At 27.8% G+C, this 13,676-nt stretch overlaps 3 protein-coding genes and 1 long non-coding RNA gene across 5 annotated transcripts in view; 2 read left to right on the top strand and 2 right to left on the bottom strand.

Annotated features, from left to right (window-relative positions):
• The window catches only part of LOC107064069 (uncharacterized), a 42,358-nt gene extending 36,788 nt beyond the window's left edge, over positions 1-5,570 (bottom strand). Inside the window, exon 1 of the mRNA XM_015316338.2 lies at positions 5,234-5,570. Within this exon, the coding sequence (XP_015171824.1) occupies positions 5,234-5,235 (2 nt within the window). The 5' untranslated portion in view covers positions 5,236-5,570. The remainder of the gene's footprint in view (positions 1-5,233) is intronic.
• LOC149030658 (uncharacterized) lies at positions 2,984-4,644 on the top strand. Its single transcript, XR_016178495.1, has 2 exons — positions 2,984-3,122; positions 4,153-4,644. It is a non-coding gene; the product is annotated as an uncharacterized LOC149030658 (long non-coding RNA).
• Positions 5,571-6,141: 571 nt separating the features above from the next.
• LOC107064172 (post-GPI attachment to proteins factor 2) lies at positions 6,142-7,751 on the top strand. Its single transcript, XM_015316570.2, has 4 exons — positions 6,142-6,614; positions 6,787-7,033; positions 7,109-7,324; positions 7,439-7,751. Exons 1-4 carry the CDS (start codon positions 6,426-6,428, stop codon positions 7,564-7,566), a joined length of 780 nt encoding a protein of 259 aa, XP_015172056.1. The 5' UTR covers positions 6,142-6,425; the 3' UTR covers positions 7,567-7,751.
• A 259-nt stretch (positions 7,752-8,010) lies between these two features.
• Positions 8,011-11,768, bottom strand: L2HGDH (L-2-hydroxyglutarate dehydrogenase). 2 transcript variants are annotated; one of them, XM_015316565.2, is made up of 8 exons: positions 11,630-11,768; positions 10,084-10,213; positions 9,813-10,011; positions 9,431-9,643; positions 9,065-9,256; positions 8,718-8,989; positions 8,453-8,632; positions 8,011-8,367 (listed from the first exon to the last, which is right to left on the bottom strand). In XM_015316565.2, exons 2-8 carry the CDS (start codon positions 10,170-10,172, stop codon positions 8,172-8,174), a joined length of 1,341 nt encoding a protein of 446 aa, XP_015172051.1. In that variant the 5' UTR covers positions 10,173-10,213; positions 11,630-11,768; the 3' UTR covers positions 8,011-8,171. The 2 variants fall into 2 exon arrangements, with proteins under 2 accessions (XP_015172051.1, XP_015172055.1); XM_015316569.2 differs by lacking the exon at positions 11,630-11,768 and adding an exon at positions 10,755-11,595.
• Positions 11,769-13,676: the final 1,908 nt, after the last annotated feature.

The following is a 13,676-nucleotide window of genomic DNA, read 5'->3' as shown; positions in this document are numbered from 1 at the left end:
GTTGGGAAGAAAAATGTGAGACGTGCTTTTATTATACCATACTTACTGCAGAAACTTCTGCAGTTTCATTATAGTATAGCAAGTGTTGGATTTCTAGTTCCATTAACGATTTATCGACTGACAGATGCGTCAAAATATCACCGACCCTCTTCTATTCCTACTTGACCCACGTCGAGGCTTATGTCATATTTACACATCTCCCGAATGAAATTCTAATCGTTTTCCCATCAAATGAGATAAGATCATACGACATCGCCTAAATTGGTACTTCATGATATTTCATTAACAATAAGACTAATAAATAAAAAATTTAATTTATAAAAAAACAACTGGATGATATAAAATAAATTTATATTTATCATCGTATTCGTTTCAATCGTTCTATGTGCAAGTAATAAAATAAGCAAACAACAAATTTGTAGAAATTGATATTGTATGATTTATATTATGATTTATATTATGATCACATTTATATTATAGAATCAATCATAAAATCAAATTTATTCAAATTTTTTTGTTTAGATATAAATGTTTCCTATGTATTTCTCATTATATTCAAATGTAGAATAAACAAATCTGTATTCATCGATACTGGAAAAAAACATTATAAAGAAAAAAGAAGAGAATTAAAGTGAATTAAAGTGACACGATGTTAAAGTGACACTTATGCAAGCTGCGATTGATTTGTGAGTCTCTACATATATCTCTTAGTAAGTGTGTGTCTTTTTCGTATTATTTGACACGAATAGAATTTAGTGTCAGTAATACACACCCAGTTTCATTCAGTCGTGAAACCAATGGGTTATGCTCGGTCACGACAAATATAGTCCTCGTTAGAACATAATAGAACCTATATTTATTTATACTATCTCGATAAAAGTTACGTGCATTTCAATATATCCTTTTTATTATATAGTTTTATATACTATGTATATGTAATTATAGTTAATCAAAAAAATTGTTGAAGTCAGATTAAAATCATTGAAATTTCTCAATAATGTGTATTAATTCTTTTGTGTAAAAATATTAAATAATTTCACACAGATTTTTATCAAATGAAATGATTTATTTTATTTTTCAATTGGAATCATTTAAATTAGTCATTATGTATTTATACATATATCGGTTATACATGAATGAGTCAAAATGAAAATGTTTATAATTTTATATGTGTATACTTTTTCGTATACTTCTGTTAAAACGGCTTGCATTTCGTCAGCATCTTCAAAATACAGTGGAGCGTATATACATCGTTCTCGTCTCGATGCTTCATTTTCTAGGGAACGAACAGTCGGTCGTTTAAAACGTGGAATAACAAGTTCGAAATATTCAACTCGTACAACGGGTCTTTCCTTGTGAAGAAGATGTAAACATTTCTCCACTGACGTTCCACGTCTTCGAACATGTTCGCTGGACCAAAGAATCGTTTCCCATCGAGTATTTGCTACCGTCATTTCTTCTTCTCTTTTCTTTTCCGATATTCGTAGTTAGCTTCCGAAATAGCGACAACGTTCTGCTAGGTCGCATTAAATATCTGCATCTGTAGTATATATCTTTTGACATATTTAAATATACCATATAGCAAATTGAACGTTTAGAATTCATTCATTCATTAGTCAATATATTTTTTAATCGACTGTTCTTAAATTGTCATATTAGTGATAATATTTGTACGAAAATATCTTGTAAATTATATTTATTTGTAATATTTGTAAATCATTTAAAATCATAATTCATAAAAATATTTCTTCATTTTAATTTAGATTTATTTTTACATGTTAATGTCCAATTTTTCACTACATCGTTTATATTTATACATGATAAAAAGTCAAACATTTGAAATAAAATAATTAATTTATTTTTGTAATTATCTTTCCTTTCATTTGTAAGAATATATTTTATTTTTACAATGTATATTTACTTTTACTGCAAATCAATATTTTTTATTATTCTTTTGTGTATTTTCTTGAAAAGTAATGGGTATGAGTACTCGTTGACATAAGGTCGTTTGAAATGTAATTTCTATCTTTTATCAAAGAAAATTCAAAGAACAAATTTTTCTTTTAAAGTCATTTTAAAATGGACTGTATAATCTGATCAATTAAAAATCGATCATTTCTTGATGAAACTTGACAATTTTCCTATATATTTAAGCGAAGCATTCCTAAAATTGTATCAAAGTGATAAAGAACAAGAAAGCATTGTGTCAAGAGAACCTTGAAAGTGTTGGCACCGGACTGCGTTAAGTGATTGCGTTGAAGGTATTCTCGCCAAAGTCTTTGCCACCAAAGAAACTTTGCATAATCAGAAAACAAAAGTGGTTTTTTTTCTTTTCTTTGCAAATTCAGGATTGTTTTTTACAAATATATATATATATCCAAATGATAAATTCGATGAATCGTTCGTACGTTTAACAAATAAAAACATTACAGTTAAAAATATTTGAAGTTCTTTTAGAAAAAATATATTATATTATTGTTAATAATTATTTATTTCGTTTTATTTTGATCTAGACCAGATAACATCATTGGCCATTAACAAATATGTATAAAATTAGAGACAAAAAAATAAAAAAAAAGGAAAAAAAAGCTACATGATGAGAGGGTTCAATTCGTGACGTAACCACTATGCCAAAAGCAGCAGTGCGGTTCGCGTCAGTCAAAAAGGCCGCATTTCTCTCCGCATCCATGAGACTGAGTCAGCAAAAGCAGTTCTTTGAACAGTCCAAACGAAGAGTCAGTATCTCTCTCACCGAGATAAATAGAAAATGATAGAAAGAAAAAGAGAAAAACTAGTAGAGACAAAGAAATATAAAGAAGAAAAGAAAAGAATTGTCATCTTTCTTTCTTTCTTTCATTTTTTTCTCTCTCTCTATCTACTTATCTATATATTTATCTATCTACCTATCTATCTATCTATCTGTCTGTCTCTGTCTTTCTCACAACACGACGATACGATACTGCGGTCTTTCTGGCAAAGCGTCCCGACGCATTGCGTCTAAGTCCTCGCATGAAACTGGCCAAACCTTAAAACCATGACGTTGTTCGTGAAGACGTAGACAGCAAATACGAAGTAAAGGCTCCTTTTAGCACTTGGCCAATACACATCTGTAGTTACTTTTGGTAAGTGAAAATTCTCGCATATATACATACATATACACACGAATACACGTACGAATGGATAACGCAAACTCTACGTGGAACGAATAGAAAATATGAAAGAGAAATATTGAAAAGTGTTTGCCAATAATTCGTAAATGTCGATGTGGTCAGATTTGTTCAGATGCGGACAAAAAATGTAAAATTAAAATATCTTTTTTTATTATTAATGTTTTTAACATTAATATGTTTTCCATAAATTAAAAAACAAAAAAATATCCAACAACAACCAAGTATAATGTGTAAGCTTTTATAAAAAAGAAAAAAGAAAGGATTAGCGTATACACAATCACTGAAACGCACCCATTTCGCATCCAGGAAACGGATTAAAGTAGGATTATAGATGAATTCGATCCTGCTCGCGAAATCGAAGCAGGGATTAAAATGCGAATGAAAAAATACGAGAAGAAATTTAACCAGCGTGTAATAAATTTTTTAATTGATTTTGTTTATCTGAATTTTTTGGCATTGGTTTTATCGTTACGATGTTTAAATTCGATTTTTTAATCGTTAAAAGCCAAAACCCAGTCTGAATTTAAAATACATCCTTTCTTAAATAGAGAAGAATTATTATGTAAAAAAAAATTGGTTATATCATTTATGTAAACATTCCATCCTGATGGAGAACAGCTTTTTTCTCTCAACAAAAATGCTTTTCATTTTTCATCGCAGCAAATGAAACATTAAAAATTAATTAATGAAACACGGTCGAGCTCGTAAAATATTTTTTCATTTTTTCGTTTTCAATATACATGCATTTAATTTTTACTTTGTTTTGTATGCGTTTCTTTTCCAATACACTGTTCGTATTAATCTATTTTTTTTTTTAATATCACAGATTATACATATAAATATCATTGATTTAAATAACAACATTTAAATGATTACATTAAACATGTTAATATCATATATTTTAATTGATAGATTATTTTTTATTATTGGTATTTGGAAAATAATTGTAAAATAAATGTAAAATGTGGTTGAACAATGATAGGACGAATGGAACAGTGCTATCCAGGTTACGAAGTTGTCAAGGAATAACAGTTCACCCTACGGGGGAAATTAATCGGCACGACTGGATCCCGAAATTCAGAACAGGCTGATCGATGAGTGGACTCGAGACAAAGAGTCTTGTTAACAAGAGATACTAGCGTCTCGAACGAACCGGAACGTGAATTGCTGTGAATGATGACTGACATATATGTGTGTTAGTGAATGAACAACGTTTTCGAGAATATAAACGACAAAATCCATTTCTTGAACGTTGCTAACGAATCTAGTTTACTTTTCAAACGAGTTACAAAAAGTTCGGTAATTAATAAAACAAAAAATGTGAAAGAAACAAATCGCCAGGTTTCTATTCAAAACAAAAATTTTCAAAAAATAAAACGGAGTAAGAAAAATGAATAAAAATTTAGAAAATATATACAATTAATATTATTTCTTTCTTTATAAGTATTAAATATATGTGATACTCTTATCAGAAGCCTAAGTTATTATATTTAAAAGTTATTTTTTGTTGATCATTGTTTGTTGTTACATTGATTAATGTTCTATGCGAACATTAAGAGTAAACGATCTGACTGATGACTAACCCAGTTTTAATAAAAAGCTATCATGATGAAATTAATTAATAAGTACTTTTCAGAGTAATGGTTTTACTAGAACACGTTTGTAATGTATTAATCAAATGTAATAATAACATGATATTTCGAATTAACACATTTCATCGATTCGCTGCACTTCAAATATAAAAACACGCATATAAATTTTGCTGAAATGTTATAATTTTATACAATTCATATGTTGCATTATCACTGTCTACCAGTAACTCCACATTCTTACTGATATCTATGTGTAATAGTAATATTCGATTTCTGTCAAGTATATAAAGCTATTAATACCTAAATAATAAATTATTTGTTACTAAATTTATAAAAAATATTTCAATAGAGTTGCATATAAACATATTATATTAATAATTATTAAAACTAATTGTTAGTTGAAATGTAATAAAAAAAAAATTAATAAGCGATCAATATATTCTTAATAATATGGAAGGTTAACAGACTTACATGTTTCGTTGTTAATTAGTAAACTTAATCGTTGATTAAGGTTGACCGTCTTACATGGGTTCTTCAATAATACTTGAGAAAAAATACGTAACTTATTTATTATTACTAGTAACTTTAACCTCAAACTTATTCAGTGACAGTCAAAATTAACGAAACCACTTTAACTATATCGATGCATTAATTAAATATAATCAACTAACAATATAAAGGATCGTTTAAAACTTCTGTCCACATAACAAATTAATTGTTTGTGTTCCTTTTTTATAAATACAATTTCATCATATGTATAAACACAATTTTAATATAACGCGTGTCACGGTATACACTTTACGATCAGCTGATTTCTATTGAGCGAGAGTAGAGACATCTCTTAGTCATTTAAGAAAATTTATCATTACTTTTTATCTTCAGAGCAACATGAATTTAGAAACAATATTTAGTTCTATTTCGTGCTATTATTTTCAATATTAGTAACTATTTATATTTGCTGATATTGTTGTCAAAAAATTGAGAAATTGTAAAATGATTTTTCTACATAGATTTGTGAACAGATAGATTTATATTTTTTACATTCGAGATTAGATTTTAAATATTATATAAAAGATTGATTAGATAAGAGCTTATCTGGACAAGTATATACGTCATTATCTAACTTTTCATTTGAATTAATAAATCTTCGAAAATTAAATGAAAGATAATCTTAAATTGAATTTTAAAATTGTTTTATTTACAATTTTGTAAATATATATGCGCAACAGTTACAAAAATTTGTTGTTTTTTTAAAAACGTGTTTATTTTTATATATTAGTTTGTATACAGAATAATCGTCGTTTTATTTGTTTCTTAAGTATTTTTATGCTGTCGCTCTAGTTCGCGATAAGATTTTTGTTGTTGGCAACAGATGTTTCATTTCCAATATGGCTGCTTCTGTGTATTAATGCAGTTATTATGATTTTTTACGTACCAAAGAATAATTATCATTTTTTTAGACCGATTACAATTAAAAAATGTACATTACAATATCTTTGCTATCAATTAAGATGTTTTATTGAACATCTATTTTAGGAAAAAATGAACAAAATGTTTTTGAGACAGTGGTACGATATTAAGAATTGAATAACCTTTCAGCAAGATATATAATCTTATTTGATACTACTTCCGTGACGTAAAAAGACTAACCAGTACTGTGATTATGAGTAAATTAAGGATAGGATCAGATTATATTCCTCTAACCGAAGAAGACATGTTGAAAGTACGAGCAATTATTTCTTTTCCGAGATTAGCTTGGGTCACTGTATCCTTGCCACTGTTTGCTTTTATTTTCTGTGTTATTTGGTCTGTTCTTTATAATTTTGAACATGCCACTGCCACACATTGCAAGGTAATTAAATTTATTTAAGGAAAGAAAACATTAATAGAATATTCGTTCAAAATTTGAAAATTCTGAGTTAATGTTATTATTTTAAGATATATTCTTTATTTGTTTAGAAATATGAATTCAATTGGAATAATATATATTTATGATTAAAATTTCCATATTTTCATTTATATAGGTTTATAATTTCCTTCCATCCGTCTCTGCAACTATTGGTCATTATAGACCTCAAAAAGATGTTTGGAAAATGGCAATCGCTATGCAAGCTGTAACTAGAACATTAGTTTTAATCATGTACTTCCGTTATTATAAAGAACATGTATATAAGTGGGCACGGTATATCAGTAATATTGCTTTAGTCACATATATCATTGAAAATGTATCTCTAGTGACTTTAAGCTTCTGGACTTCGGACTCGAACTATGGTATATATTAGGATATAAGTATACATTTATTTGTATTTGTTTAGGATAATAGTAATAATTGTTAATTTTTTTCAGCATTTCATAAATTATCTTTTATAACATTCTTGTTGATGTCTTCTATTCACATGCCATTATCATACTTCGTTATGAAGAATTGTTGTAATGTAACAAGAGATTTTTATGAGACTGCATCTATAAGATGGAAATGGAGAGCGATGATGTCAAATGTATTCTCCATATTATTAGCATGTTATTTTTTTTATAGGCATAATAAATATTGCGAACCATTTGGTGAGTAGAAGAATTATAAAATAATAAATTTTGCAATATCATATTTAGTAGTTAGTATACTTTGAATTTTAAACGTAAAAGGGGAAAATTACTAATAATTTTCTATAATTTCAGTATATTCCATGTTCGCTATGAGTGAATACGGTGTTATTCTTTCAAATATGATGTTTCATTCGACAGCTGCATGGGATTTTCCAACGTCTCGAGTTTTGGTATCAGGGAATGGTATTAGACTGATTTAAATTATCATAGATCATTTTACAATATACATATATAATTACTATCTAGATATTTGAAATATTTTCTTTAATATGATATTCATATATTTTAATTCAATATGTACCTGGTAATGGTTAATATTTTTATTGTATTAGCCATGATATCAGTTATTCGAATCAATCAAAATGATAAATATTTAGAGAAAGTATATATTATATGTGTGATATCAAAATATACTGATTTATTACAAATTTTTAGAAACGAAATATTTATATAAATATATATGTATATGTATATATACAAGAAAATAGAATGTAGATAGGTATTTATCATCAATTGCTGTTATACAAAAATTTTAATAGAAGAATATAAAAATATTAATCCCTTTTTATTTCTTTTCAATAAAAAGGGTTTCATAAACGAATACGATGTAATATGTGGTATATGTACCAAATACAAACATCAGATACACAGAAACAACATAGTAAATTATATTATAAACTTATGATATATTTTTTGGACAGTGACAGTTTCTATTATGAACTGTATAATAGCTGTATACAAAAGAATGGAATTTCCTCCCAATGCTAGGCGACTTTATCACATTCTTCAATCATATTGAAAAATATTAAAACTTGAAATCATTTTGAAGTTTATCGGCAATGTACTTTGCTATAGCCATGCTACTCGTTGCAGCAGGTGAAGGAGCATTACGACAGTGAAGAACCCTGCATCCAATATTACCAGTTCCATTATCAAAAACAAAATCATCTACTAGTCTGCCATCACTGTCCAATGCTTGTGCTCTGACACCAGCAGGCCCTCTGAAACAATGAAGTTATTCAAAATATTAGAAAATTTGAAATTGATAGCATGAGATACAAGTTACATATACACAATCATATATACCTTTTTATATCTTTATATGTAATATCTGGTATAAATTTCTGAAGATCCTTTATTGCTAATGGATAAAATATCGATTTAATAATTTCAGTAACTCCAGGAATAAAGTACCTGAAGGACAACTTATATAATCCAGGAAACTTAGCCATTTCTATACAATCTTTTATGTTAATATCGGTCCATCTAAATGCACAAAATTACAGAATTCTTATGAGTAACTTTTACTCTTATGTTTTTTTTTTTGATAAACTGTTTTGCTAATTCTTACTTGTAACCTTCTCTAGCTAAGGCCAAAATAGCATTCGGACCGAGCCAAATTTCACCATTTATTCTAGGGGTAAAGTGAACACCCAAGAACGGTAGTTTTGTATTAGGCACTGGATATATGTTCGTTGTACATAAATGCTTTTTATTTTCATTCAGAAGAAGATATTCGCCTCGGAAAGGAACTATTCGTGGACTGCGGTCGCATCCTGTCATAACGGCTAAACGATCCGAATGTAAACCAGCACATGTTAATACGTATTTCGCTGAAATACACTGGAATAAGTTATAGAATGGTTATTGATAAAAATTCGCAAAACTTTCGTTAGATTAAAGGAGAAATAAATTTACCTTATCTTTAGATTGAACGACTATAGGTGCCAATTGTCCACCAGTTTGTGATTCTATCATTTCTGCAAATCCAGTAACTTCGTAATTAAGAAATATTTCACCGCCCATTTTTTGAAAATCCGCAGCGAAGTGTTTACAAACTAAAGCCCAATCCACGATTCCTGTCCATGGCGACCAAATGGCTTTTTCACCTAAAAATAATTCTGTTTTATTTGTTTATATCTCGTTACGAATCTTGACTTAACAAATACTCCATTTTTTTATTAATATTCTAGCATATAATATTTACTAATTATACTATAGTAATATTTTAATATAATAATATTGTAGTAAAAATATATGGTATATAAGTAATAGTTTCTTTACCTTACATTTTGGTTCGTAATTTGTAATACAGTCCTTATCAACTAATTGAAGATCAGGTACGTTATTCTTCATTCCTCGTTCAAACAGGTTGTTTAACACTTTAACCTGTTGCTGATTCTGAGCTACTATTAATTTGCCAACCTTTTTATGAGGTATATCATTCTTGCAAAAATATTCATAGGATAGTTTTAAACCCTCGACGCACAGTTTCGCCTGTAATCATTGGCTACCGGATCAAACATTTCTTAAGGGAGTGTTGCTCAATCGTTTGAAATCGATCGAGATTAAAATTGTTTATACTTAAAAAGGGACTAGATTTTTTCAAAATTGTCATAAATTTTATATTTCTTCCAAAAATTGTAATTTTCTTTATTATTATTACCTTTATACTACCAGGCATATAGTAAATGCCAGCGTGAACGACACCACTATTGTGGCCTGTTTGGTGTTTCGCAAGGGTATTTTCTTTTTCTACAATGGCTATTTTTAAGTTAGGATGTCTCATTAACATTTCACGTGCTGTGGCACATCCTACAATTCCACCACCAACCACAACGAGATCGTATATGTTGCAGGTATCTCTGTTAATAAGTATAAAAATTAATCACAGTGAAACTATATATATATAATTACTTCTTAAGTTTAATACTTACTTTGAAGTGGACGCATAACGACGTATTAAATAACTTAAATTCGACGATACCGTCGGTCTCGTCAATAAACTCAAAATACTGCTTGTCATTTTGATTTTTTCCTTCCTATGAATTTGATGTTATGTCCAATCTGAAAAGACACGCGCGAAGATCACACATCTCGATTGTTTGGATAAAAAATTTTTATTTTTATTTTTTTCCTACGAGATTATTAATTACATCATACTTTCCTAATCACCGTTTAACCATTCTGCGACTAAATTCATTTCAATAAACGCTTCTTTCGCGTTATTTCAAATTATTTTCAAATATATTTGTTGTTGTTTTTTTTTTTTTATTTTTTTTTTAATATCAATAGCTTCATTCGTAACAATTCTCCAATGAGAAATAATAATTCATTTTCTAGATTAATAAACTAAATAATTTGTGAATTAATTTATTATTATTAAAAGCTTTCTAATTGTTAATTTTCGTACAAAAAAAAAAAAAATTGGAAGAAAAAAAAATAATTATACTTGTTTCAAAATCGCTAATATTTTTCAAATTGTAAATACATGCATTTTCCGAAATACTGTTTTACAAAAAAAATCTAATTCAACAATGACTTATTCAAATGATCTGATAATTAAGGTGGTTTCTTTCAGATAGAACTTGTTTACTCTTTTCCATACTAGTTTCAGAGTTTTGAACACGTGGTTTCGGTTACACAACACAATAAATATATCTGATTTTGATTTCTTTAATGAATTATGAAAGCAATTCTATTTATATGCACTACTCGATCGTAAAAAAGTTATCGTTGTTAGAGATACAACTCTATTTCCGTTTCCCATAAAACACGTGTTTACGACTAGCTTCTCGATTACAGAAAAAAAATCAATAGATATCGAACGACAGTCACGCGTATCGAACATAAGTCGTTTATGTTTCTACTACTTTGCAGTTAGAATAATCTAATAATCTATTTGTAGATTTTCCCCAAAATTTCTTGCTTTTATTTACTTGTTAGTAAATTTTACATGTACAATATTTATTATTTTATGTTATTGTATTGTATTATATATAACTTATTATTTTTCTCTATGTCAGTAAAATAATATAAACTGTAATATAAATAAAATAAAATAAAAATATAATTAATATAAACTAAAAAATATTGTGCAACATTTATTACGAAAAAATAAGAAACTTTCGAAATGATCTAATATAATCTGTTGCTGTCTTCGTTTATATTTAACGCGACCTTGATCAATGTTTACTGTATATGTATATCACTTAACATGATTCGTTTTTTATTACATATTGCACAAGACTTAAGTCATTTTTATTTATCGTAGTCATATATATATATATATGAGATATAAAGATCTCGAGTTTCTTGGAAAAGTTAGAAGAATTTCCTTGTGTAAAAAAGAGAGAAGGAGACAGATAAATTAATTGATAAAAGAGAGAGAGAGAGAGAGAGAGACAGAGTAAATGATAAAAATTCATTGTAAGATAGAATATAGATGAGATATTTTATTAACAAAATTCAATCAATACCAACCAGCAAGAAATTTTATATATATATTTTTAAATCTAATTTAGAATTTCACATAGTTTCGCATGGTTATATAGCATGACTCAATTTAACGATGACACATGCACGCGCATCAGAAACTTCTTTCCTCTTATATTTCGCAAAGAAGACTGACGAGCAAATTTTTTTTCCAATGATTCGTATAGAAAGGAGCTCTCTACCTCATAATTTTCGTGTTTCAAACTCGACGTTGTTCCATTGATAAAGAAGCTTGTTCGCTCATATCAAGCATGTGGCGCCTCCATATTATATCGTGTTCGCATATCCTCACTAATCAGAAATTTTTCTTTGATTTTCTATTCTAATGTATGTTGATTGAAAGAATTTATTGCGCGATTAATAAGATTTTCGGATAAATTATAATATTTGAAATTTGTAGAAAATATTTTAATCCTTAATGTTAAACATTTATTAGATTTTCTTTCGAAATGATTCATTATGTTGATTACAAATATAATATTATCTAATTCATGATTTACAACCTGTCGAATAGTAAATAATTGCTATTTCATTGTAATTAATCTGTTACTTATAATGACATTTATAAATTAATTACATTGTACATTAAAATATAATTATAGATCTTCATCCTAAAAGAGTAAAGAAAAATCTAATTTACATCGAAATATCATAAATATGACTGAAATATTGAATAATAGGCTACAATTTGAGCAACAATTATCGTTTATAATAATTAAAAACGTTTATCCCAAAAGTATGAAGATACACATGAAATTACATTCAAAAAATTATAAATTAAGATATAGAAAACTTTGTTATAAAATAAAATAAAAAATATCATTTATAATAATTAAAAGCCTTCACGCGACACAAATATAAAACCAAAAGACACTTTTATAATATTATACAAATACATATACAAAATATACAAATATAATAAATATCAATCATAGTTTATAATAATAATTGTTCAAATTTCGTGCATCAGTCGTTCTTAACTTGTATCGATCTGGATATATATTGCTGGATACAAAGAGTAATATATTTCACTTATTGTCCTGGAATTTGGAACTAATGCGCAGAAGTGCGTTATTGCAATCCCAAAGGCGACTCTTGTCATTATTTTCAAAAGTATTGTCTTCGGACAGTGGTCGTTCGGACCATACGGTGTTTACGATCGTTTCGAATGGGAATGGTGTTCTTGGTTGGTTCACGATAGCCGTTTGCAATAAATACGAGACAATATACGCTCTCCTCTGATATATGTATCTTATACGTGGACGAGTATATAACTATCGAGGACAGTTTCGAAACGCTTTAAAATACTCTTTCACGTTCGTTTTATTCCATACACCATACATGTTTGTACCGGTTATGGAGTCCTTAGCTTACATCTAATTCAACATTGATGTATCTATAAATTTGTCATATATGTATAGGCATATAGGATTTATATGAAATTCTACTGTATTAAACATATAAGATTTATAGGATATGTATAGAATGTGTAAAATATACAGGGTTAAACAGAATATGTGAGAAATACTTCGGGAGTTGATTGTACACGTAAGAATAATGAAAAAAATGTATATAAACATATGTTTTATCTATCTTCGTTCATGAGATCTTGTTATTATCTAATTACCTTTATATAAGATGCTCAATATGATCGGATTGCATTTTAATGCAAACTTGTAAACGTTTTGTTATATATCTAATTACATTTACGTTTGTTTTGTATATAAAGTTGGTTATATCTCATTAGCGAAGACAAGTAGATCATATGTCTATAGGAATTTTTTTCATTATTTTTAGATGTACAATTATGTCTTGAATTATGTTTAATATGTTTTGTTATACCCTGTATATGAAAAACATGTGATACATAAATTTTACGTTCACGAATGAACTACAGTAAGTAGTACAAATTATTTGATACATATTTTCACAAATATACGATTACATGTAGGAAACTAACATTTCTTTGATAAAATTATTCTGACTAGTAGATTTCATATAAATTGTGTGTGTGTATTTGTTGGCTTTCTCTCTT

This window comes from Polistes dominula, unplaced genomic scaffold, assembly GCF_049000335.1.
Source record: "Polistes dominula isolate Pdom_NZ unplaced genomic scaffold, Pdom_raw_medaka contig_77, whole genome shotgun sequence".
Taxonomy (NCBI): Eukaryota; Metazoa; Arthropoda; class Insecta; order Hymenoptera; family Vespidae; genus Polistes; species Polistes dominula.
Note: the sequence above shows the minus strand (reverse complement) of the source record. Positions and strands in the feature narration are given on the sequence as shown.

What these genes read in the sequence shown, in the direction of transcription:
- L2HGDH (XM_015316565.2), bottom strand. Translation starts at nt 10,172, where the DNA reads ATGACAAGCAGTATTTTGAGTTTATTGACGAGACCGACGGTATCGTCG. An exon ending in ATATGCCTGGTAGTATAAAG is followed by an intron (nt 9,644 to 9,812) that starts GTAATAATAATA and finishes CAATGATTACAG; the next exon opens with GCGAAACTGTGCGTCGAGGG. An exon ending in TTAGCTAGAGAAGGTTACAA is followed by an intron (nt 8,633 to 8,717) that starts GTAAGAATTAGC and finishes TTGTGCATTTAG; the next exon opens with ATGGACCGATATTAACATAA.
- LOC107064172 (XM_015316570.2), top strand. Translation starts at nt 6,426, where the DNA reads ATGAGTAAATTAAGGATAGGATCAGATTATATTCCTCTAACCGAAGAA. An exon ending in GACTTCGGACTCGAACTATG is followed by an intron (nt 7,034 to 7,108) that starts GTATATATTAGG and finishes AATTTTTTTCAG; the next exon opens with CATTTCATAAATTATCTTTT. An exon ending in TAAATATTGCGAACCATTTG is followed by an intron (nt 7,325 to 7,438) that starts GTGAGTAGAAGA and finishes CTATAATTTCAG; the next exon opens with TATATTCCATGTTCGCTATG.